A 24,082-nucleotide genomic window follows, 5' to 3' on the forward strand; every position below is an offset into this window, starting at 1 on the left:
GCAAGTCAACTGGGCAGTAGGTGCAGCGGATTCAGATAGGCTAGCCTCAGGTCCACTCTGCATACCTGTATTTTGCTGCCTAGAACAAAGAGGAACAGTGACCTAGGAGAAGCCATTTCACCATAATACCAAATAAATAGAGGTAATTCAAATAGTCACATTTTGAGATCCTTTTTATGTTATATCTGCACAAGCACAAGCCAAAACTTGGGGAAGCATAACTCTTTTCATGGACGCAGAGATTGCGTTAAGATACCGTGAAACTCTTTTCCAAAGCAGTGGTATTGTTTTACATTTCTGACAATACTGATAAAGGTTCTGGTTTCTCCAGCTCGTCACCAGTGGTAGGTACAGAAAAGTTTTTAAATGCCCTTGTCATTTTAACAGGTGCAAAGTGGTATGTAATTATGGTTTTAATTGACTCTTTTGGTCTACCCTAGCAAAATTCCACAATTCTGAAGGCAAGGGTTCTGAGATTGACCCCTCTTCTTGCCTTGCAAATGGTTTCCTTCTCACATGAGTGTGCACGTGAGCTGTGCACTGTGCCTATGAGCCCCTCTGTTCTAGGAACCCCAGGCTGACTGGGATGAGGCTTCACAGCTTTCAACCTTGTGTCATTCCAACTTCTAGTTTACAGTTTTATCCGTGTCTTTCTATAGTTAAGCCTGTTGAGGGCACAGGTTTAAATTATGTGTGACTATAATAAATTACCAGTTGACTGAGCCTGGCCTTCATTATGGAAGGTGTTTTCTATTTCTGAAGGGCTCTGAAATCTCATTTGTTGATATTTACATATTCAGGCATGTTCTCTCTGGACTGCATCATTTTCCCACCTTTTACTTTTAACCATAATCTAATCTCTTTATAGTTACACTATACATTTTTTAGACATCATAGCACTGGGTCTTCCTTTTCTTATACACTCATAGTCTCTGTGTTTTGTTTGCGGTTTATGAACCTTTGAAATTACTAGTGATACCTTTAAGAATGAATGTTCATCTTGTTGCTTGTTTTCTATTTACCTAATCTTTGCTCCCTCTTTCTTCTCTTTTGGCCTCCCTTTAGTTTATGATTTTGCTTTATGCGTCTTGTTCCTTACGACTCCTTGTCTTAGTTGTCCTGTGGGGATTGACAGTGTGCTTCTTTAACTTAATGCCATCTGCCATCCAATGATAAGCCCTATGCCAACATTCTTACATTCTGTGGATTCTTCCTTTCCTCCTGACTTTGCAGTATTATTGTCAATATCCACTACATGAACTGGTTTTTATTTTGAAAAGTAAATTAACTTTTATACTTGGACTAAAATATTGTATTTAGGCATCCACACTGTTACTAGCACCTTCTGTCATTTTGTGGGGGCTACATTCATCCTTTTGATGTATTTATTGCCTTTATATATTGTATATAGTCATTGTACTTATTGTATATAGTTTTTATATTAGTTATAGCCTTCTTTTTCATTTTTTAGACAAAAAGAGGAAATGTAGTGGCATTTCAATTGTGTTTTAATAAATAAAGACTTCCTGAAGATCTGAGAGTAAAACAGTCCCACTGGTCAGCCTTAGAGACCAGGTTATGCTAACACACACCTTTAATCCCAGTAGCCACAATGACATACAGTCTCGGTGGTGCACACCTTTAGTCCCAGCCCTAGAGAGGAATATAAGGCAGGGCGAGACAGCTCTCACATACACAGTCTCATTCTGAGATACCAGGAGGCAGGATCGCCATTTCAGACTGAGGTTGAAGTAAGAGCCAGTGGCTGGCTGTTTTGCTTTTCAGATCTTCAGGTTGAACCTCGATTTCTGACCCTGAGTTTTTATTAATAATGCTTCATATGATTGATATAGTTCTCATCATATTTTTGTTATTAAAGGTTTTTGAGTTTTACCTTTGTAACTTGTGATTTAGAAGTTTGGGACATTTGAGGCCATTATTTCTTAAGGTATTTTTGTACCCCTGCAGCCCCTCCTCTAGCTTGGCAGCTATGTCCATATGAGAACTCTTCGGTTTCCCAAAGCTCCCAGTGTCCATTGTCCATTATTCCCTGCACCCCACACTCTGTTAGTCATGTCCTATGTCTAGAAGCCTCTGTTTGTGGTATCTTGTATATTCGTCTATCTCATGTAGTTTACATCTTATATATAGTTTTCATCTCTAGAAATCTGCTTTGAGTCATCTTGTTCTTATTTAATGGATCATTTTTCTATCTGCCTCTTCCTTAAATAATAATTCTGGCCTCTGTGTGAGTTCTAAGTTTGTTCCAAAGGACTTATTTTTCTCACTATTAACAAGTTTCCTGTGAGTTTTACCTTGCTGGGTATTATATATTTCATTTCTAAAATATTCTCGAGTTTTGTTCTGAGGTGCAGTTGATTTTTCGGAACTACTTGATCCTTGTAAGTCTGGCTTTTGTTCAGATTGGTGGTGCTCATTGCTACTGCCAGAGACTCACTACCTATAAATTATGAGGTAGGAACTAATTCTAAAGAGACCAAACAATATCTGAAGAGATTCACACCAGGTATATCTATAGAGGATGTCTATCATATATCATATACCCCAGAGGTGAGAGTTTAGAGTTTTAAGATTAAGTCATTCTCAGTACTATTTTCTTTTCTTTTCTTTCTTTTTTTTTTATTTTTGTTTAGTTTTTTGTGGTGGGGGGGGTGTTGATTCTCTGTAGCTTTGGAGCCTGTCCTGGAATTAGCTCTTGTAGACCAGGCTGGCCTCAAACTCACAGAGATTTGCCTACCTTTGCCTCCAGAGTGCTGGGATTAAAGGTGTGCACCGCCACCACCTGGCTTCTCAGCACTATTTTCAAGTGTCTGCTCAGAATAAGACACTAAAGTCTTCAAACAGATGCTCAAATGGACAGTTTGCCTCCTCCATCTTCCTCACAACTGTGCTTACTGACAAAGTCCTCTCTCCTCCCCACTCGTAGGCCCTCATGTGCGATACATCCCAAAGCCAGACAACAAGCCCTGTTCCATCACTGACTCCGTCAGACGGTTCCCTACAGAGGAAGCCACAGAGGGGAATGCCACCAGCCCACCACAGAACCCTCCTACCAACCTCACCGTGGTCACCGTGGAAGGCTGCCCCTCATTTGTCATCTTGGACTGGGAAAAGCCACTAAATGACACTGTCACTGGTAAGATTGTGGCGCTAGGATGGGACACTATGGCGGGAAGCTTTGATAGCATAGTAGTTCCAAACCAGGCAGCCTGGGTCAAGCTGTGGCACAAAAACCACAGCCAAGACAGAGCAAAGTTCTGTCATCCAAAGTGCCATAGGTGGAGAAAGATACTGCTTTTTGTTATGGGCTCCTAGTTAACTGAGAACTGTAAAGCTGAATTCCTTCCATCCCTCTCAGAACTCCCTTCCAGTGTTTGAAAATCCAGTCTTATGATTTTACTAAGAAAAAAAATCATACAGCATAAAGTGTGTAAAGGCTTGAAACCTCTGAGACGATTTTAAATAGCTGTCTTTTCACCAACCCAGTTTCTAAACTGGCTGAGAACTTCCAAACAGGCTAAAAACTAATTTAACTAGCTTTGGAGAAATTGAAAATAAAATAAAAATAAATCAAAGCTCCCTCACTCCCAGGAAATTCGCCACTTAGCTGAGAAAATTTTGATTGTGCTACACCGACCAAATTCCTCTATAAATGGTCATGGAAAATAGGAAACCTAGAGTCAGTTTTGAGTTTGTTACAATTTGTTGCACACTTTGATTCTACGTAGAGAAGAGGAGAGTCTAACAAGAAGTGGAAAAAAACTGACGTCCAGGATTGCTAGAGGACATGCTAGTCTGTGGAGCCCATGTGACCCCTGCTGTAGGCTTGGTGCAGTGAACAGAAGCATAGACTCAGCAGCTGTCTGAAGTTGACAGGAGCACTGTGGAGGGCAAGGGTGTGGGTGAGGAGACTCAGAATCTGGCAGAAAATATTTTCTACTGGGTAAAGGGGAACGAGGCAATTGTCTCTCCTTCTCCAAAACCGTGTGATCTGAGCAACTTCCCACATAAACGTCACCTTGGCTGAAGTGTCAGATTTCTTGTTTCCTTTCTCATGAAAGGGCAGCCTCTGTTCTGAGAAAGAGTCTGTGTCACCACCAGTGTCCCCGGGAACCTGCTGAGTCTTAATTAAAAGCCAATCAGCTTTCAGTATTGATTATCCATATCATATATTCAAACATGTAAAACTCTAGACTGTCCACTTTGCTATTAAGAGTTTTAGTTTCCCGAGACCAAATAATAAGCAGAATTTTGTTTGCCCTGAAGATATTGAGCTATCAAGTTGGAATTATTTAATCTGATATACGTAATTTCTAGTACATCTCCATTTGGATAATACATTTTTTGAGACACAATTCCTCTGTGTAGCCCTGTCTGTTCTGGAACTCACTCTGTAGACCAGTCTGGCTTCGAACTCGGAGATCTACCTGCCTCTGCCTCACCACTTGGCTAAGTTATATAAATCTCATATAACAAGTCCTGAGCAGAGTATACTGTAGATACCTAACCCACTGTCTTCATAATAATTTTCTTAGTAGATGCGGATGAGCTGCTCAGCGTCCGTCACAACTAAGGATCCCATGCCCGAGGATGACATGTAGCTCCTTAGCCACAGTGCCACATTTAGCCATTGTTCTCTTAGTCTGTCTTTAAACACCAGACCGTTTCTCCTAATGGTCTCCATGGATTCCATTCTTAATTGTGGTGTTTCCACGGAATACCACTTGATTTCAGATGGGACAACCTGCCAGCTAGCTGCTCAAGGAACACAGATAGTCGTTCTTCTAACTCCCAAGTGAGAAGCAGGGAAATGAGCTAACATGTCTGTCAGATTCTCTCATTGTGAATGCCTTTCCCTGTTGATGAGTGAACCCTGCAAGCTCAGGGAAACCTGCCTTGAAGTGAAATTTATACAGATACTAAGGTTGAGGTTTTTATTTAATGCAAAGAAAACTAGCCAAGGAACATAACTTAAAGAAGCATTAGGTTCAAAATCCAATTCCTCAGCTCCAAACAACAAAGGGGTTTTATTATTTGGTTCACTGTTGCTGCCGCCACAGTTTTAGGGTCAGATTTGTGATAGCAGGAATAACTTACCCCATTCCCCACCAAGAAGACAGCAAGAGACATGGCTTCCATTCAAGCGCTGTCCCTCACACAGTGCTTTGCCGAAACTGGACTTTCTACCAAACTAAGCTAAGCATCCCAAGCAATGGCTAGAAGTCTTCAGTTATTAGAGCTTCTTCCACTGTGATAAAGCAAGATTAGTTAGTATTCCAGTCCCCAAATGCTTTGAGAACTTCTGCCACCTGGTGGCTGAAACTTGTTGGAAGCTGAGATCATGGTGTCTTGGGGCTAGAAAACGGCTCAGCTGTTAAGAGCACTTCCTGTTCTTTAAGAGCATAACTTTGATTTCCAGCACCAGAGTTGGGCAGCTCACAGTCACCTGTAACTTAAGCTCTAGGAATCCAGCACCCTCTCCTGGACGTCCCAGGAACCTGCAAGCACATGTACATACCACCCCCCATATAATATATATATATATTAAGATCATGTTTCTCGAACTGTAGCCAATTAAGTCAACCAAAAGATAACACAAGTGTCTGATGTTTTCTTCCATTTTCAGAATATGAAGTTATATCCAGAGAAAATGGGTCATTCAGCGGGAAGAACAAATCCATTCAAATTACCAATCAAACCTTTTCTACAGTAGAAAACTTGAAACCAGATACAAGGTAAGGCCCAGTGCTATTCCGGGTGAATTCTGGGAGCAGCATAAACTTCAATCACAACAAAAAACAGAACGATAGCTCCTCTGCCTTATAGGAGGATCTTGTTTTAATTCTGGGTTCCTTTAATGCGACTTTGAATATATTGTATCACATTTTCAAAATATTCTTGTTAAGAATAAAGGAGTTAATAGGATGCCCTTATAGATTAACAGTATAAATGACAACCTAAAAATAGGCCATTAGCAAATATTGGTTCTTTTTGTTTATTTGTTTGTTTTTGTTTTTGGAGAGAGAGTTTTTCTATGCAACAGTCCTGACTGTCCTGGAACTCTCTTTGTAGACCAGACTGGCCTCAAACTCACAGAGATCCACCTATCTCTGCCTCCCAAGTGCTGGGATTAAAGATGTGTGCTACCACTGCCTGGCTATGCAAATACTGACTTTTAAACATCAAAATTTAGAACAGTCTGTTTACTAGAGATAAATGGAGTGTGCAAGGCATAAACTAGACTTGAGGACCTGACTCTGATGCTGGAATGGGGAAAGGAAGGGAAGCAAACTACTTAACAAAATGCGAAGATTTTATTTAAAATAGCTCCCTATTGGCCCAGTGTTGTATTCGATACTGCTCTATTACAGTGATGAGATACCATGGCCAAGGCGACTTATAAAAGAAAGCATTTAACTGGGGCCTTGCTTACAGTTTCAGAGGCTAAATCCATGATCATCATGTGGGAAACATACCAAGGGGCAGGCATGGCACTGGAGCAGTAGCTGGGAGCTTACAGCTTAGCAGGATGGAGACAGAAAGAGCAGAAGATGAGTCTGGCTTCTGGAGTGAGCTTTTGAAACCTCTTCCCACAAGGCCACACCTCTCCCACAAGGCCACACCTCCTAATCCTTTCCAAGCTGGTCACTAACTATGGTCCAGACATTCAAATACATGAGCACATGGGGGCCGTTCTCATTCAAACCACACAGAAGCAGCAGCCCTTTACTTTGGGGACTTCTTACACTGAAAAGGAGAATAGATCCTTTGATCAATAGATCCTGGTGATCAGTTGCATATCTTATACTGTTAATACATTAACATAAGGTCATTCATATTTCAGTATAGTTTTATAATCTCTTTTTAGTCTAAAACACCAATTCATTTTGTTGCTGAAAGAAGAGTAAGGCCCTGGGACATTTCTGATTAGCTGTAGAGAAGTTCCCGGAAGAGGTTTCCTTTCTCTAGGTTTCCTTTGCTGTGCCCACTCCATCGTCTTCTGACTGGGCTGAGCAGGGCATTGATAGTGACCAGAGAACAAAGCTATTTTAACTCTGGTAGGAGGGATAGTCTTCTCATCGTTTTAGAGAAAAAGAAACAACTAATTAACTGAGGTTAACTGTGTATAAACTTCTGCCCTTTACTGAAAAAATGAATTTCTTGCACAAATATGATTTTAAAGTGCTTGTTTTGAGTTGTAAAATGTTTCAACTTTTAATTTTCACAAAACATTTAAGTTAGCCAAAATAAGACTATTTGTCAGTTAAAGCCCCAGTGGATCTCTATTCTGTTTCCTTAGCAAGATTGAAAGAACAAAACAAAAAACACTTTTTTGACCATAATAAATTTTAAGGCAATAATTTAAAAGAACATTATTTCATTGGACCTTTTTAATATGCTTTGCCTACAAAACTTAAGTTTCTCTCTTGAGTTGCCTGCTTTTTATCCCATTTAATAGCGTGAGCGGTGCTGTACACTATATTCATGGAAAGGCATCTGCTTTGTACATGTATGCTGTGTTCCTTTTCGAATCAATCTGTCCCCACAGCTTCTTACAATGCACCTATTAGTTCGTGATCTAAATGTAGAACGGGTTTTTCAGGCACATTTGAAGCCAAATTTGTTTGACAAAGCTTCTCATTTCCATTTAACTAATGTGTAGTAATGTGCTGCAGGGGCTATAAATGGCAACCAATGTGGTGTCTGCCTTTGAGCTCAAGTCTAGCAGGAAGGTTAATTCATAAGCATTCTACAAAGCAGGGGGAGAGTTCTGGAAGTGGCCTGAGGGAGTGCAGGTGGAGGTTGGGGGAAGAACACTCGTCAAAGCCTGGGAAAGGGAAAAGGTGAGCATTGGACTGGGCCCCGAAGGATGCAGAGAAAAGCACTACGTGGTGATGCTGGTGGGGAAGAGAGCGTGGCAGAGAAGATAGCACAGTGCGTGACAGTGCAGAGAAGCAAACTGGATTATAGTTTAGAATACTGTATTTTACTATAGCTGTGTTATACTACAAGGGAATATGTAAATACTGTATTTTACTATAGCTGTGTTATACTACAAGGACATGTGTAAATACTGTATTTTACTATAGCTGTGTTATACTACAAGGGAATATGTAAATACTTTATTTTACTATAGCTGTTTATACTACAAGGGAATATGTAAATACTGTATTTTACTATAGCTGTGTTATACTACAAGGACATGTGTAAATACTGTATTTTACTATAGCTGTGTTATACTACAAGGACATGTGTAAATACTGTATTTTACTATAGCTGTGTTATATTACAAGGAAACATTTAAATACTGTATTTTAGTAGGCTTTCTATTATCTGACTTGATTTTTAAAATCTGAAACCCGAAAGGTATCTAGTAGCCAATCTGTACACACCTCATGGGTGATGTAAAGGTTAGTGTTGATCAGTGAACCAGAGAGAAAGAAGTATAGAAGCAGAGATTAACGATTTGCAGACTGGTGTGGGCTAGAAATTCTATTCTAGAAGCTAAGTAACATTGGACCTCTCACTCCTTTCACAGCCAGCTGTCCCCTGCTGGTTCTAAAGTACTTCATCATATGTCAATCCACCATGCAGGAGCTCAATTTTTTACTTTCTCTAAGGGGTCACCCAGCAACTGTTTGCTGATGAGAGGGCTGAACTCCATACCTGGTGTCAAATGTTCCTGTCTCTGGGCTGGTGCCTCATGGCCACAGCCTGCTGTAGCAAGGGACTGTGATCTCAAATGTGCACAGGAATAGAGAGCCATCACTTGAAGTAAGGGAGGCAAAAGACTAGAGATTGAAGACAAATGCTATCTCTTCTTTTGAAGAGAACCTATCCCAATTACTACCTCAAAAACAAAAAGAATTCTGGAAATGTTGATTTCAGTTTGACCAGTGTCATGGTTAATTTTCTATTGCTGTGAAGAGAAATGAAGACCAAGGCAACTTGCAGAAGAACAGCTTTATTGGGAGCTTACTTACAGCATCAGAGGGCTAGAGTCCATGACCATCATAGCAAGGGGCATGGTAGCGGGCAAGCAGGCGTGGTGCTGGAGTAGTAGCTAAGAGCTGGCATCTTTCTCTACAAGTAGGAGGTAAATGGGAATACCAGGAGTCTTTTGAAACCTCAAAACCCAATGCCAGTGACATACCTCCTCCAACAAGGCCACACTCCCTAATCCTTCCCAACAAGGTCCATCAACTAAGGACAGAGAATTTATCTTAGGGTTTACTATTGCTGTGAAGAGACACCATGACCATGGCAACTCTTCTAAAGGGAACATTTCATTGTGGTGGCTTGCTTACAGTTCAGAGGTTTGGTCCATCATGGCAGGGAGCATGGTGGCATGCAGGCAGGCACAGGGCTGGAGAAACAGTTTAGTGTCCTACATCTTGCAGGCAACAGGAAGTCTACTGACCATCACACTGAGTGAAGCTTGAGAAAAAGATCTCAAAGCCACCCCCAGTGACACACTTCCAACAGAAGGTGTGGCCCAGCTTAAAAGTGTGCCCTCTAGCCTCAAGGTCTGGATTAAAGGCAAGTGTCATCCAGCCTCCTTCAAGATCACACTTCCTCCAACAAGGCCACACCTTCTAATAGTGCCGCTCACTGTGATCTTATAGGGGCCAAATACACTCTAACTACCACAGGGTTTAAATATATGAGGATCATTCTCATTCAACAACACAATCAGAACTCCAGCCCACGCCCCAGAACTACCTCTTTATTTCTTCCACACCAAATCTTCTTTTTCTTCCGTTGGCCAGGAACAACACAGTCCTTTCTCTTCTGGGAAACATGGAGCTCATGTTGAAATGAAAGTAAAACTGTAGAAAGAGTCATCTGGGAGCAAGCCACTGTGTCTCTAAGGCCACCAACTATTTTTAACTCTACAATAGGGGAGCTGATAAGTAGTACCTCAAACCATCAATCGGGTACCAGTGCTGATTGGGACAGGCAATGTGGCTTAGCTGATCTTTGGGGTCTTCTGGCACATAGTCCTGAAATAGGCAAAGCCATGCAGAGTCAGTGAGAGTCAACCAAGACCCATAGTGAATGGTCTCAGTCAGCAGCTTGTCTTTGAGTCTGCCTTGAGATGAACTGGTAAGTGCTTTGTTTGGTAACATTGATGCTATGGGTTCTTCCTGATGAAATAGTTGGCAACACAGATGGACACACATGATCGCCTGGGCTGAAAAGCTCAGGTTTGTTCCAGAAAGCCTACTTCTCTTCTTACTCTACTGAAAAACTGAAGAATCTGTTGTGTGTGCCAGAATTACATGTGGTCCAACAGTTTCCTATGGAAAATAGAGTCTGGTAATTAAAATAAATCAAATTCACTTCATTTGACATCTCTGGGCTCAGGGGGATTCTGGGGAACAATCATTCCTCTAAGACTAAAACCCGCCAAAGTTTGGGACTCCTGTTTACAGAGTTGATAAAACCTTGGCACTGACGGTTAGCTGCAACACAAACAGCGACTTCTTATAAGCTGTGAATCTGGCTCAAAAACAGATGTGTGGAATAGCCATTAGTATCCATCACAGGATTTGTGTGGAATTCAGCTCTCTGCAAATTCTTTATTTACTTTTCAACACCATCTATGGATTTGGTATAAAGTAAAATAATGTGCCAAAGCATCAGGCATTTTACTTAGTTTTATTGTAGGTGTGGGCAACAGATGAATAATTCCATCCTTGTTAAAGAAAGAAATGGAGGCAGTTAGTTGCTCAGCTCGTAACTTGTCAATATGCAAAGAGTTCTCCAAATACGGATCTCTACTTGTCTGTAAAGAGAACAGTTTTGTGGTCATCACTACATGCCTTGTTATTATAGAATTCCTTGTATCTAGAAAATCACAGCACCAGAGTTAGAAGTGAAGCCCAACTGTAGAATGTCCAGTTTCTGACCCCAGACCCCTGAAAGTGAAAGACACAAGAAACTTCTCTCGGGGCAGAATGGGCAGCCAGGTCATGATCCTCCATAATTTCTGCATCCATTTTCCCTTCTGTCGCTTCTGTTCCTTCTCATCCCCACCCCACCCCTTTACTTCCTCTTCCCCTCCCTTCCTTTTGACACAAGTTGGTATGCTACTCAAGCTGGCCTCAAATGTGTGATTCTGCTTCAGCTTTGTACGAGGCTGGGATTGCAGGTGTGTGCTGTCATGCAGGTTCTGTCCCTGACTGAGGTGTCCGACTCCTCTCTGGCCCCGAGCTCCTTAACTGTATCCCAGAGTTGCACAATGAATGACATTACAGGTTGCTAAGTGTCCTGAATTGCTGTAGCCCTCCAGTGTCCTTGAGATGAGGTCACAAAAACTGTCTCCTTATTGCTTCTTATTCTTTCTTATTCCACTTAATCTGATTCTCTTCCTCTGACAGAAAACCTCACCTAAATGGGTCTCCAGCACTTCAAGACCTCAGCAGGGGTAAAATGAGCTAACCATCATACAGTGCAAACCGACAGTCAGTCACTGAGTGTTTTTGCATAAAAACAAGTTGTATAAGAAGCAGTTTACATGAGGTTTGAGAATTTTGCTAACCTAACTTTTCCAACCAGTAGGGAGTTATGTAACTAAAAGTAGATTAAGCAGTGAAAGCTGAAACTCGGCTCTAAGTTTACACCAAAACTGAAGTCTAGAGAGAACGGGTGAGGGGGTGATGGAGGTGCCCACACCCCTGCTGCAGGGCAGCTCCTAGAGGCGGACATCCTGCTTCTGACAGATTAGCTCAGGAACTGCAAACCATACTTTCTGGGACCATTTTTTTTTCACTTTATTCCAGTAGCTGATTTTTTTTTAATTTTACCCTTCATTATCCTTTCCTATTAAGATAATTCATAGATTTTTTTAAAAGTCTTTTAATGTATCAAAGTCTTGCCACCGCTTCCTAAGAAGCAAATATTGGAAAAACATGAAAAACAGTATTATAAGTCTTTACATATCTTTATGTTTCTTTGGGGCTTTTTGTTCATCTGAATGTGGATTTTAAGATAAAATTGTGATAAAATTAAGACCTTCTAAGAGTTATTGGACGTTTCCATAACTTCTAGCCCTGACGTACACCTAACCACCATGATGATTCTGGTCCCTCAAATACAGCCCATTATTTTACTCTCAGTTCTGGGCTTTTTCCCACTATACCGTGGTATGCTGAAAATTCTCAGTTTTTTTTTTAATTCTTTTCACATCTTCTTGGGCACAAAGTAGGTCTTTTTCATCTTGAAAGCAAACATGTTTAAGTTCAGGGAAATTTCTCACACAATCTCTAGGATTAAAGTCCCCATTTTATAGTTTCTGCCAGTTGGATGTTCAATAATCCAATTTTCTATTTTTAACTGACTTTTATGACTAGTTATCTGTAGATTCTCAACTTTATCTTCTAAATGTCTTTTTTGGTTTCTATGTTCATTCAAATAACTTTGCTAAAATGTTGAGGTGGCACCCTGTATTTATGTACGATTGTCATTCTCTGAGACTTGACTCTTAGATGCATATAGTGTCATTCAGGTGACAGAATGCGCTTTCTGGGAAAGATTTTGCCACCACAAAGTATTTATTTATTTAGGGCTTAACCAGCCAAAACATGCCCTCATGTTGTTAAACATAATTTAAAATTATTTCTTCCAAATTTGTATCATAAAATATTGGAAAAAACTTCAGAAAAAGTAAGTTATGGAAACTGTGTCCATGCTAGAAGTAGAGATCAAATGGAAAAAGCTGAAATAAAATGACATGGAAAGGAGTCCAGTGGTCCAATCTGGACATGGCACGGGTCGGCTGGCAAGGCCTAGAACGGCTATGACATGCACCCCTACTCAGTGAAACTGCAGATCCATGTGAATCCAGCCCCCACTGCCTCCCGTATTCAGCTCACCAGTTCGGTGAGGGTTTTGTTATCGTTGGGACTGTCTGACGGCACCAGCCTTAGAAAGAATAGAACTTTGGAAATACCCACGTATGGGACTTAAGTAAATGGTACAGGCGTTTTCAGACCAGCATTGTTTATATAGCTGTGAGATCGTGTGTGTGCATGCCATGATGCTCTGTGGAGGGCAGAGGACAGACAGCTCTGGGTCTTAGGCCTCGCTTTCTACATTAAGAGGCCACTTTTGTTGTTTCCTGCTGTGTGGCTATGCAAGCGGGCCTGTGGGTCTCTGGAGATGGTCTTCGCCTCCTACCATGCTACAGAAGTACTGAATTTGGGATTACAGATTGGATGCGTTGCCTCCACCCTCAGCCCTGCTTGATATGGGTTCCAGGGATTGGAACACCGGTTCTCACACTTGCATGCCACTCTCCCAGCCTGGCATTCTCTTATGGTAATGGCATAGCTACATGGAGCTAAGAACTGAAAGGGAAGCTTGAATTCTATTTCACAACTATTTCAAGTTCGGAAAAGTCAAAATGTTACAATAGTTACAAACATCACTGGCCTGAGATGAGACTTGGGGGGAGTACCTCCTAGGGTTTGTGTGTTGATTACTTTATAAATGCAGAATGACCATGCATGACACATGGTAGGGACTTTAAAAAGTGGTTCCCGTCGTGTAAGCACTGGAATCTGTCCCACGACCCTCCAGAAGTGATCTACCAGTACAGAAACTCACTCCATGGAGCCTCCCCCTTCCCTTGTTGCACCATCTGCACCCAACTGGGCACCTCGGCCACCCTGCTGGTTCTCACTTATCAAACACTTACCTTGTGTGGGCTGCATTCTTACTTTGTGATAAGCTTCTCAAAGATGACCTTTATCTGCCAAACCTTGCAAAGATCACAAAGCACTACCTGCTGACTCAAGCCAGGTCAGCCTGAGAGCAGATGCAGCTGTGCCCTCTGCTGCAGGAAGTCAGTTTCAGACAGATGTGCACTGCTTCCTGCTCTGGGCTTCTTACGGGGATCTGCACTTTATACAGCTTGTGAGAAAGATTTGTCAACTATACACAATTTTATGACTCACTCATAAAATAAGGATTGAGCCAAAGCAATTCTACATTTTTTGAAAGGACCTGAGCAGTCTGAGCCTGACTTACTGAGCAGAGGGAGAACAAAGTCTCAGGCTTTGTGTTCATGCTCTCAGGACACTAGTGGGCCCATTTTCTGGACAGCCTGGATTCCTGTGATCTGGATCAGACATCCTCATGTGTCTCCTCTCTTGCATTTCTCAGAACCAGGGGCCACAGAACTCATCCCAGTAACTCAGTCTTCATTTTCAGTGGCGGAGGCAGGACAAATAATCTGCATTTAAAAAAAAATCTTTGTCATTACCACTCTGTGTTGTGATTCCAATACCACAATGAGCAACACTGGGCTGGCAGGGGACATCTGGAGCAAAGGGAGGCTCCTTATCCTGGAATGAGAGTGGTCACCACATAGCTTTCCTAGAGAAACCTGCCTGGTGATTTCTAACTTTCATTAATGTTTTTCTCAAATGAAGTGTTAGACAAGATGCTGAGAAAGTAAAACCTGAAATTGTCATGATTTAAAAAGAAACAGTAGTATAGCAGAAAAATGTCATTCCTTAAAGCCCTCAAAGATGTTACTATTGTTTTTATTTCTCCTTATGCAGCTATGAATTCCAGGTGAAACCCAAAAATCCACTCGGTGAAGGCCCTGCCAGCAAGACGGTGGCATTCAGTACTGAATCAGGTAATCATGTCAGTAGTAATCCACATGGATGTGACTGGACATAATCACAAGTGTTGGCATAGAAGGAGCTTGTTTGAAACCAGAGTGTCTTGAATTCTGTAGCCCTTGGGAAGAAGCTAATAGATGTATTTATTATACAGTACTCAAATGTTTCCCTGCATGCGCAGAATAATGTCCATCAGGTACATCGGAGAAGGGAAGTTATGAGTTCTGGGAAACTATCTGCACACTCCAAGCTTCAGTTCTCAATAAAAATCTGTATGTGCAGACAAATTTGCATAATTCTAAACTATATCATATTTTGGTAACTTTACAATGAATAGTTTTGTAGAAAACTAAATGAGAAGGCTTTTGAAAAAGCTAGAAGAACCTATGCTCAAATCTATTCAAATCATGTGTCAAAGATGCCGCTGAGTATCTGAAGGATGATGAACAACCATTTCCAAAACAAAAGAAACTTTCAGATTCAAGCTTTAGCAAGATTGTACATCATGTAAATAAGACCCGCCTTCTTCACCATAATACTGTAATAGTAAAACTTTATCTAAAAGACTCTTCCATGTGTGTTGTTTCTCCTCAGCTGATCCAAGAGTGAGTGAGCCAATTTCTGGTAAGTACCAGTCTCAATGGGGACTATACATTCCAAAATTAGGTAAGCACAGCAAACTTGAGTTGAGCATCTTTCTATCTAGAAAGATAAAAGAGGTGTCATTCTTAAATATATAAGCACTTAATACTCATTGGGACAGTGCTGAAATTTGCTTTAACTCATATACCAGTTCACTCAAAATCTGTTTAATTTGCTCACATTAAATTTTATACTACATTGAGTCAGGCAGTGGTGGTGCACGCCTTTAATCCTGGCACTTTGGAGGCAGAGACAGGAGGATCTCTGTGAGTTTGAGGTCAGCCTGGTCTACAGAGAAAGTTTAGGATAGATTCCAAAAGCTACAGAGAAATCCTGTCTTGAAGAAACAAAACCACCAACCAAACAAACAAACAAACAAAAACATTTATATTATGTTGCAAAAAAGAGCCCAAATGTGTCTACAAACCAGCACTGCAGACACTAGTACAATACCTAAGATATTGCTGAGATTTATTTCACTAGTGACAGAAACTTAGACTGGAGTTTGTTAAACCCTTTCAAACATTTTCAGCCCCCAGTATTTAATGCAGTAAAGAAATGAGGTATGAGGAAGTGGGCAAAGAATTCTGCAGCCTGTTTGTTGTAAAGCGTTTAGTTCTTCAGAGTTAAACACTGAACCCAAATCATGCGTTTTCCTCATGCAGCAGGAAGAGACGCCATCTGGACCGAAAGACCCTTTAATTCAGACTCTTACTCTGAATGCAAAGGCAAACAATATGTTAAAAGGACATGGTATAAGAAATTTGTCGGAGTCCAGCTGTGTAACTCTCTGAGATACAAGATTTATTTAAGCGACTCCCTCACAGGTATGTTCCACTACCCTAGCCTTTCTGTGACATTTCAGACTCAGCACTTTATACAAATTCCCTTCAGAAAATGTTACAGGCATAGGTAAAACAACTAATCTTAGAAACAAAGACTTCTTAGATCTGCAATTTGGAGGCAGACAATGAAAATGCAGCATAAAATAGTGACACCATGACCAACTTCAATGCATACGCAGGTACTTGCACAGCAAAGCTCAGTACTGTCACAACCACCCAAGAATTAAAATCCTACTACTAATCATGAAAGGAATGTGATATCCTTAAAATGCCAGAAGGGCTCAAACCCCCTGCACTATGTTTGTTTATGTCTCTTCTAGAATATTCATATAGTAAAAACCTTGTGGTCCCTCATTCATTCATCAGGTTGTATTCTGGGTTTGGTGGGTGACAAAGTACTAAATGCCATATTCCTGCTTTCATATAGGAGAGACACATTAAATAAACGTGTAAATTACCCAAGAATGTCACAAAGACACAGAATGGCTCAGCAGAAGTGGAGGCTCCTTTAGTTTTAGGGAAGGTCTGTGTGCAAAGGTATCATGTCTGCTTAGAATAAATTTTAAGAAGAAATCAACGACAGAAGAGTCTAGAACAAAGGGTCTCTGGAGAGGTAGAGGAAAAAAGGTGTGAAGGCCTGAGGCAAGACATACTGTAGTTTTGGCTGAGATTTAGTAAAAAAGAAGTTGTCTTCTGAGAATAACGGGAGATTGCTGGGGAGAGTTATGGATAGAGTAATAACTTGCATTATAAAAGTCACTATGATCTGAAGGGGGAAGGAGAACATTAGGAGGTAAGAGTTAAGCAAGGACATCAGCTAGGAAACCTTTCCTAGTGCAAGAGATGTTTGTGGCTTTTCCTCTGGGAAGTTAGGGAAAAGAAAAGCAAAACTATTCTTTGAAATAATTAATTATGGAATTGCCATACATTAAAGAAAAGGACATTGTTTCATTTCTGGTCCTTCAGGAAAGTTTTACAACATAGGAGATCAGAGGGGCCATGGAGAAGATCACTGCCAGTTTGTGGATTCATTTTTAGATGGCTGCACGGGACAGCAGCTAGCCTCTGACCAGTTACCCACCAAAGAAGGTACGCTTTCTGACCATCCTATGCAGAGGGTTGTGCAGATTAGCAGGGAAAGCAATAAGTTGACGGAAATGGCTACAGAACTGCTACTCTGTCACTAGGGGAAGAAGAAACTTAGCTCTCGATTCAAGCACAGATCTAGAAAAATTAGATATATAAATGTATTCTGAGAAAACTAAAATCTTTCCCAAGTTTCCAGCCCTCCTGGTATCCCAGTCAGTGTCCCTCACAGCTTCAGTCATATGAAACATGCCCGGACATCTTCTTTGCTCCCTTAAAAATTGTTTCTACCATACAAGGAAAGCATAGTATTTTCCTTAAAATGATCTATATAAAACAATTATGATAAGTCTGAGAAGTGAATAGACTCAGCAAATTGCTAAGTACATATTAGCAGCAGACTGTGTAGGGAGGACTGAAAATTTAACTCTTGCCTCAGCAGAGCAGAATGGTGGACATTGTCCAGATCACTCAGGAAACACCTATTTGAGGTTTTTAGTAACATGTTTTGTTCATGAACACAAAAATACCAAGCCTCTTAAAAGATGCCTGTACAAGACACGTGGACATCAAGAGGCTGCTGAAACTACTCTTATAGTACTGACTTGCTAAGACACATGGCAAGCTTTTAAGTCCTAGGGTCATTGTGTTTCTGGGTAAGTATCAGAGCCTCTATAATTTCTAGTTTTCTCTATTGCTTTGCTTCACTCGGAGTAACCTTTACAATGAACAGCCTTCTATCTGTGAAGGGTGTGAACAAGGACATGAAAGATCTAGTAAACTAAATAAACCCTTTTTTTCCTCTTAGGCTACTTCCGAGCCGTTCGTCAGGAACCTGTCCAGTTTGGAGAGATAGGCGGTCATACCCAAATCAATTATGTCCAGTGGTACGAATGTGGGACCACAATTCCTGGGAAATGGTAGCTGCAGCACAGCTGTTTCCAAAGTAACAAAGAACCCGTTGGAAAGCCTATGGTGTTTGTCACCCCCCACTCCAAGCTCTTTTGTTTACTGTGTATAAAAGTCTGCAGCCCAACTGAGAGCAGCACTCGATGTTCATTGTTAGAAAAGATTTCTGAGACGATTTATGAGGTTTACAAAGATGCTTTAAGAAAGCAAGATATTAACATTAATAGAATAACATTTTTTAGGGAAGCGGGCTCCCTAGTCATGATATTTTAAGAGAACATTTGTATATTATTTATCACACTGTTGTAATGTTTTCAGATACTTTTATAACAAAATTAATGTCAAAAAATCTTTAATATGCTTTATAAAAAGTATTTACTTTATGAATGTGTACGTGTTGTTGTTGGTGAGTTAATCCCATAAATCTCTACTTGGTTTAACTTATTGGATCAAATAATCTTCAGCATAGACATGTGAGAGAAAGTGGTTCTAATATTTAAAATTATGTAAACTTCAATTTGTTAGCACAGATGAACAGATTTTCGAGTTTAAATAGTTATGGATTCATGCTCACTTCTCCATAACCTGCCAGCAAATTACTGAAAAGAAAAAATCTATATAATTTTATCTCAACCAAACAGCTGATAATCTGACGTGCCAAATGATAAATTTTGATGTTTTGATTCTGTACCCATAATATTACGTCTAAAAATACTTTCTCAAACTCTTCCTTTTAACATTCTTTTGAGCGGCTCTGTGGTCCTATTCAAGCTGTATGTAGAGACTGAGTGTGAAGCCAGCATGGAAAGACAACGCATGTGAGATGCTATTGTTTTAAATGATATATTATATATTTATACATTAAGGCCATGAATGAATGTATCAGAGGTTGTTTTGTGGACACTGTTTACTCATGCTGTAACAAAACTGACTCATTATGAAGCGGGAGTACATATTTTTGGGAGGGAGCAAGAATATTATTGCCTGCCCTGAAAAAACTTTTCTCTATGTGTATCTTTCAATATGCTTCAGTTTTATCAATGCTACATTTTGTACTTTTCAAGCAAATATAAACTCTGCAATAAAAAGATATAGGTTTTTAAAAAGTGATTTTTAAAATGTTCTGAGTAATTTGCCAATATGCAAATACATCTTTAACTCCATAAGGAAAAATCAAAAATTAAGAGCTACCAAACCCCTATTGTGTTTATATTCTAAGTCAATCAAATATGTTATATATATTTTTCCCTGAATGGAAATCAATTTCATAATTTTTTGAAGACCATATACCAATAAGACGAGTAGTTTCTTTATATCTGAAATAATTAATAATTAAATTACAAGACCACTATTGGATTCAATCACCTTTATACCTTTATTAGCCTATCAATGTTACATTTATACATAATGTCTAGTAGTCTTCTCAAAAGGCTCTATTTTTAGTACATCATGTTAATAGTAAATAGCCAAGTGTGATGGCTAAACCTTAGCCTAGCTTTTTAATATCCTCTGGGAACTAGAAAGCCAATCATTTTACACGCAATAGTGTTCCAAAATAACTAGGAAGCTGCTACAATTTTAAGCAGGGGAGGAGACATGTTCATTTTGGTCTTTTTGTGTTTGTATTCCATCAAATTATATTTTTAATTAATAGCAACAAGATATCATAAAAAATGCTCTGCTTTTTAAATTTTTGAACTTCAATACAATACAAATTGAAACAAAATAGTATTGTAGTCTTTTGGGAGGCAATTAGCCATCAATAGTGTAGCTGACCCTCCTTATCGATAACCGGGTCCAGCTTGGGTATAGCCCTGACCAAAAGGAGGACGGTTACATGCATAAGGGTTAGGCGGACTGGAAGGAGGGGTCATGGTACCCGCAGGAGATGGCATAAAACCTGGTCTGGGTTGGTAAGCAGCAGCTTGGCTTGGAGCCCTTCCAGGCTGGGCACCAGGGGCACAGTATTTTAGCAGGCTGAGATGTTTGGGTAGTATAAGTTTGTGGAGGATAAGTGCTCGCCTGGTACTGGTGTGGTTGAGCGTCATGCTCCGCTACAGACTTCCACATCAGATGATGGGAACAATTAGGACGGAGAGAGGAACTGAGAGGAGGGATGATCAGAACGCTGAAGCCAACTACACAAGCAATCGAATGTTTCTCATCGTTCTTAGAAGAAAACAAGAGCTGAAACAAAGCAGATAGAAGTTCTAGGGAGACATCTCAGTTAGAAGAGAAAGGAGTGGAAGTTATTTAAGATAAACCAGAGTGGTTTGAGTCCACCCACATCTGGAGGGAAGTCAGTGCAGATGTAGGCAACACAGCAACCTCTGTCAGCGTGCCGGGACTGTTCACTGCATCTACAGCTTGTAGTATTTGACAACAGCTTCTGCAGGATTGGGGTGGCATTTCCCTCAGATTTACCTGTGGTTTCCTTTCTAGTTGTCAGGACATAAATGAGTCCAAGGTCCCTCCTGTCTGTAATCTGCTTAGCTACATTGAAATTGTTTTCACCTGTCCATGGGATACGGTCCTATAATCACCCTAATACACTCACGGAAGAGCTTCGGGACAGTTGGTTCAAAGACCCACCCTAGGTGATGCGTGGGGAAACATTGACAGGAATCTCAATCTTCTAAGGGAGAAAACACCGAGGCTTTATGTTTTATCACTCAGTTACAAACACTGTTCAACTGTATTTAAAGATACATATATTCAAACACAGCATGTAACAGATCCCATTTTTGGAACACGTGGGATTTACCAACCAAGTAAACATTGCAGAGGTCTTTGGAGAAAACTAGTTTGGCAGGGGACCAATCATTCCTCCACTGGATACCCATGTTTTCCTGAGCCTTGCCAAGGGAGTGTGAGGAGGAACTGCCTAGTCACACTGTGGGCTTCTGAGCAGTGGTGTGGCAAGGTAACAAGGGACAGTGCCCATCTGCTCTGGTAGCCTTTGAGATTCCCTGGCTCCGCTGTCAAGTCCCTGCTCATCCTTCTTTCTCAGGGACCTCCACCCCTGGGCGGCCATTCTGGTGTTCATCACTGTTTCCCGGAGGAGACACTCTTCAATACCTATCTGCAGGACTCTGTCCATTTAGGCCCCAAGTCTCCACCGAGATGCACCTGGAAACCTCCACCCTTGCCTCTGTTTCCTGACAACCCCAGAAGATGATCCCTGGGGGAATCTGAGGAGGGGAATTAAAGATCTGCTAAGGTGCAGCTAGGGAAGTGGTGAGCTAACCAGGCCGAGAGTCACTTGAGCTACTGAGAACAATGCCTTCCTTACTTGGCAGTAGCTACTGATAGAGGTTAGCACAGGTAAGGATGACCCGTGAACCACATCCTATGGCCTCTCTTTGACATGGCCTGGCTCTTGCGCTGTTCTGCAACAGAGTGAACCTGGAAAGAAGTCACCTGTATTCATGGGCAATAAGGAATGGTCTCATCTTTTGTCCTTCTAACCCCTGGCCCCTGGCCTCAGCCCATCTCTCCCATCAATCTCACACACTTCTTAAGATCAAAATAACTTAATATGCTCGTGCTGTTGATGACTCATCAATAAGGTTGCTAAGTTGAAGCGGAAGGCTGGAGAATAACCCGGTGAAGGACAGAGAATGCCAGCACATCCGGTGCCTGATCACAGTGTTGACTTATGACAACAATAGTCCACAGACACCTCAGTAATATGACAGCCCCCGTAGGACCCCAGCCAATCATGCAACACAGAGAATGTACCTCTTAGCCAGATACTAGACTAAGCACTTCACAAATATTAACTTAAATACTTCGACAACTCCCTGATTCCTGTGATTTTGTTCCCCAATGTTAAATAATGAAGAGCTTAGCATAGCTGCCTGTCTCCGACACCCTGGGATTCCCACAAACACAGAGAGTTACCCCAGCTGGATAAGCATGCCTGCATTTGGCCCCTCAAAGCACTTGGCTCAGCACCAGTGTTCACGCGGGTTAATTCCTGCTCCCTTACATCCCCTCTGTGCATTTTGTGTCCCTGAGAGACCGTACAACAGTCTTCATCTTCTGTGGGACTCCTTTAGCTTAGTGCCCAGGGCCAGCCAGCCCTTAGAGTGGGATGTGTAGATCCTCAATAAAAGTCAGGGCATACTTGGCTGGGCCCTCGGTCCAAGATGGCTGACCAATCACATCCCTGAGTGCAGGCCATTTCCTTGTTCCTATCTTCCCATGCTCATTGTCAACCACTGCACGCAGACCTGATGGCTGTCACAAGTTCAGCACCAATTAGCAAACTAAGTGCTACGTGGATTTCTCTTCCACACTTCTCTGGGCACCCAAGTCTCCCAGAACTCTGAGTACCCACTTTCACTACTGTTTGCTCGAGCTCCCAGTTCTGGCTCTTCAAATCCACACCCGGCGCCCCCACCAGCTGCTGCCACTTCAGGGCAAGAAACTGAGCAGTGGCTTCAGTTCTGTTTTCAGGTTCTCTGTTGTGTCCCGCCACACTGTCCTCACGGCTACTTCCTGAAGTTCGAGTCAGTTCCCAAAGCTTTAAGTAGCATTTCTGTGTCTAGTGTTTTGAAAAGTTTTTTTCAAATCATGGGATAGTTATAAAAATGACCACATCTAAGCCACATCCCTAACAGTTAAGTCACGTTCAAGAATGCTCTAGGACCACTCTGTGTCCTAAGTAGGACAGTTGCATCTAGGATAGTAAAGGAATTCAGAATAAGTCAGTGGGCTGTGGTGGCAAACATCTATGATCCCAGCACTCGGGTGTAGCCTGGCCTACAACACTGTTGTAACGGTCTTGTCTGAGGGAGGAAAACAAAAACAATATTGGATGTGGGCTGGAGCAATCAAGAGAGGCTTCCAGGGAGATTGATCTGTATGTGAATCTTGAAGGGCAAGCCTTAAAAACACCTCTTCCTTACCTATAGCACTTACAATGAGGCTCACACAGAACTGATGTCAAAAGGATAAGTCATGGGAAAGGAAGGAGAAAGTTCCCTAGCTTGTTGGGAAACTGTGTGGAGCCTGAGCTCACTGACAGAAGTTTGACTCCAGATGAATTTCTCCAAGAAGTAAGAGCTGTGAACTCTGACACACTCCCTGCTGTTAAGAGCTGTGGCCCTTCCCTTCTGTCTTCAAGTCAGACATGCCCAGGTGACTTGTTTGGGCCAATGAAATAGACTTTCTGAGGGGAAGACCACTGAGAGGTTGGAGGCCTATACTATGGCTGCTTTACAAATAATCCCCCAGGGAGACTCCTCTGGCAGCCTGAGGCCCTCAGTGACAAAGAGGATGCACAGAAAGTATCAAGATCATCCTAACACTTTATTGAATTTAATTGAATTCCAGTTATTGAATCTGACCCAGGCTCTTCTGATCTTGGTGGGCTGTGGAACTGTGACCTGACTGGCTTAGAGATAATGAACCCAGAAAGGGGCTCAGACTGGTTTCACCAGTCTTGCACTGAAGAGAGCATCTCAGCAGTAGAACAGAGGCATTTCTGCAGGAGAACAGAAAGCTCCTAAGGTCCCTTCCAAATGGATGCTAAACTTGGGACATTTTATTTGTTCTGCTAAAGCTGTTTTAAAATAGAGAAAAATGTGGAAAGGGAAAATCTTTTAGCTAACTTGGAATTCTAATCCAATGTCAGAATTAGAGTATCAGAGCAGACATTGTAACACATCATATGGCAATGCAATTCTCCGGAGAAACTGTAGGACTTTAGAGATGAGACCGAGAAAACTCATTTCCCCTTTACAGATATCCACCGTTCATCCCTTGAGTGCACTCTAACATGCAGGAATAGCTTTGAAACCAAAGAGATCAGGTTCAAAATCCACTTGTACATTGAGATAGCCGGCCAGCTTTTCCCAAGCAGCAACTTCATACAAAAGCGTAATTACACCCACCCGACCTTCATGAGCTGCAATACACCTACACTGAGTGTCCTAG

General features: G+C 41.4%; 1 protein-coding gene across 14 annotated transcripts in view; it reads left to right on the forward strand.

Moving 5' to 3' along the window:
* Abi3bp (ABI family member 3 binding protein) overlaps nt 1-19,249 on the forward strand; it is a 211,911-nt gene extending 192,662 nt beyond the window's left edge. For all 14 annotated transcript variants that reach the window (XM_075964714.1, XM_075964761.1, XM_075964734.1 and 11 more), the window contains 7 exons: nt 2,948-3,157; nt 5,648-5,756; nt 14,592-14,671; nt 15,252-15,281; nt 15,965-16,126; nt 17,111-17,233; nt 18,039-19,249. In XM_075964714.1, coding sequence (XP_075820829.1) covers nt 2,948-3,157; nt 5,648-5,756; nt 14,592-14,671; nt 15,252-15,281; nt 15,965-16,126; nt 17,111-17,233; nt 18,039-18,154 — 830 coding nt within the window. In that variant the 3' untranslated portion in view covers nt 18,155-19,249. The remainder of the gene's footprint in view (nt 1-2,947; nt 3,158-5,647; nt 5,757-14,591; nt 14,672-15,251; nt 15,282-15,964; nt 16,127-17,110; nt 17,234-18,038) is intronic.
* The last annotated feature ends 4,833 nt before the right edge of the window (nt 19,250-24,082 follow it).

This window comes from Microtus pennsylvanicus, chromosome 1 (assembly GCF_037038515.1).
Source record: "Microtus pennsylvanicus isolate mMicPen1 chromosome 1, mMicPen1.hap1, whole genome shotgun sequence".
In the NCBI taxonomy this organism is placed as follows: domain Eukaryota; kingdom Metazoa; phylum Chordata; class Mammalia; order Rodentia; family Cricetidae; genus Microtus; species Microtus pennsylvanicus.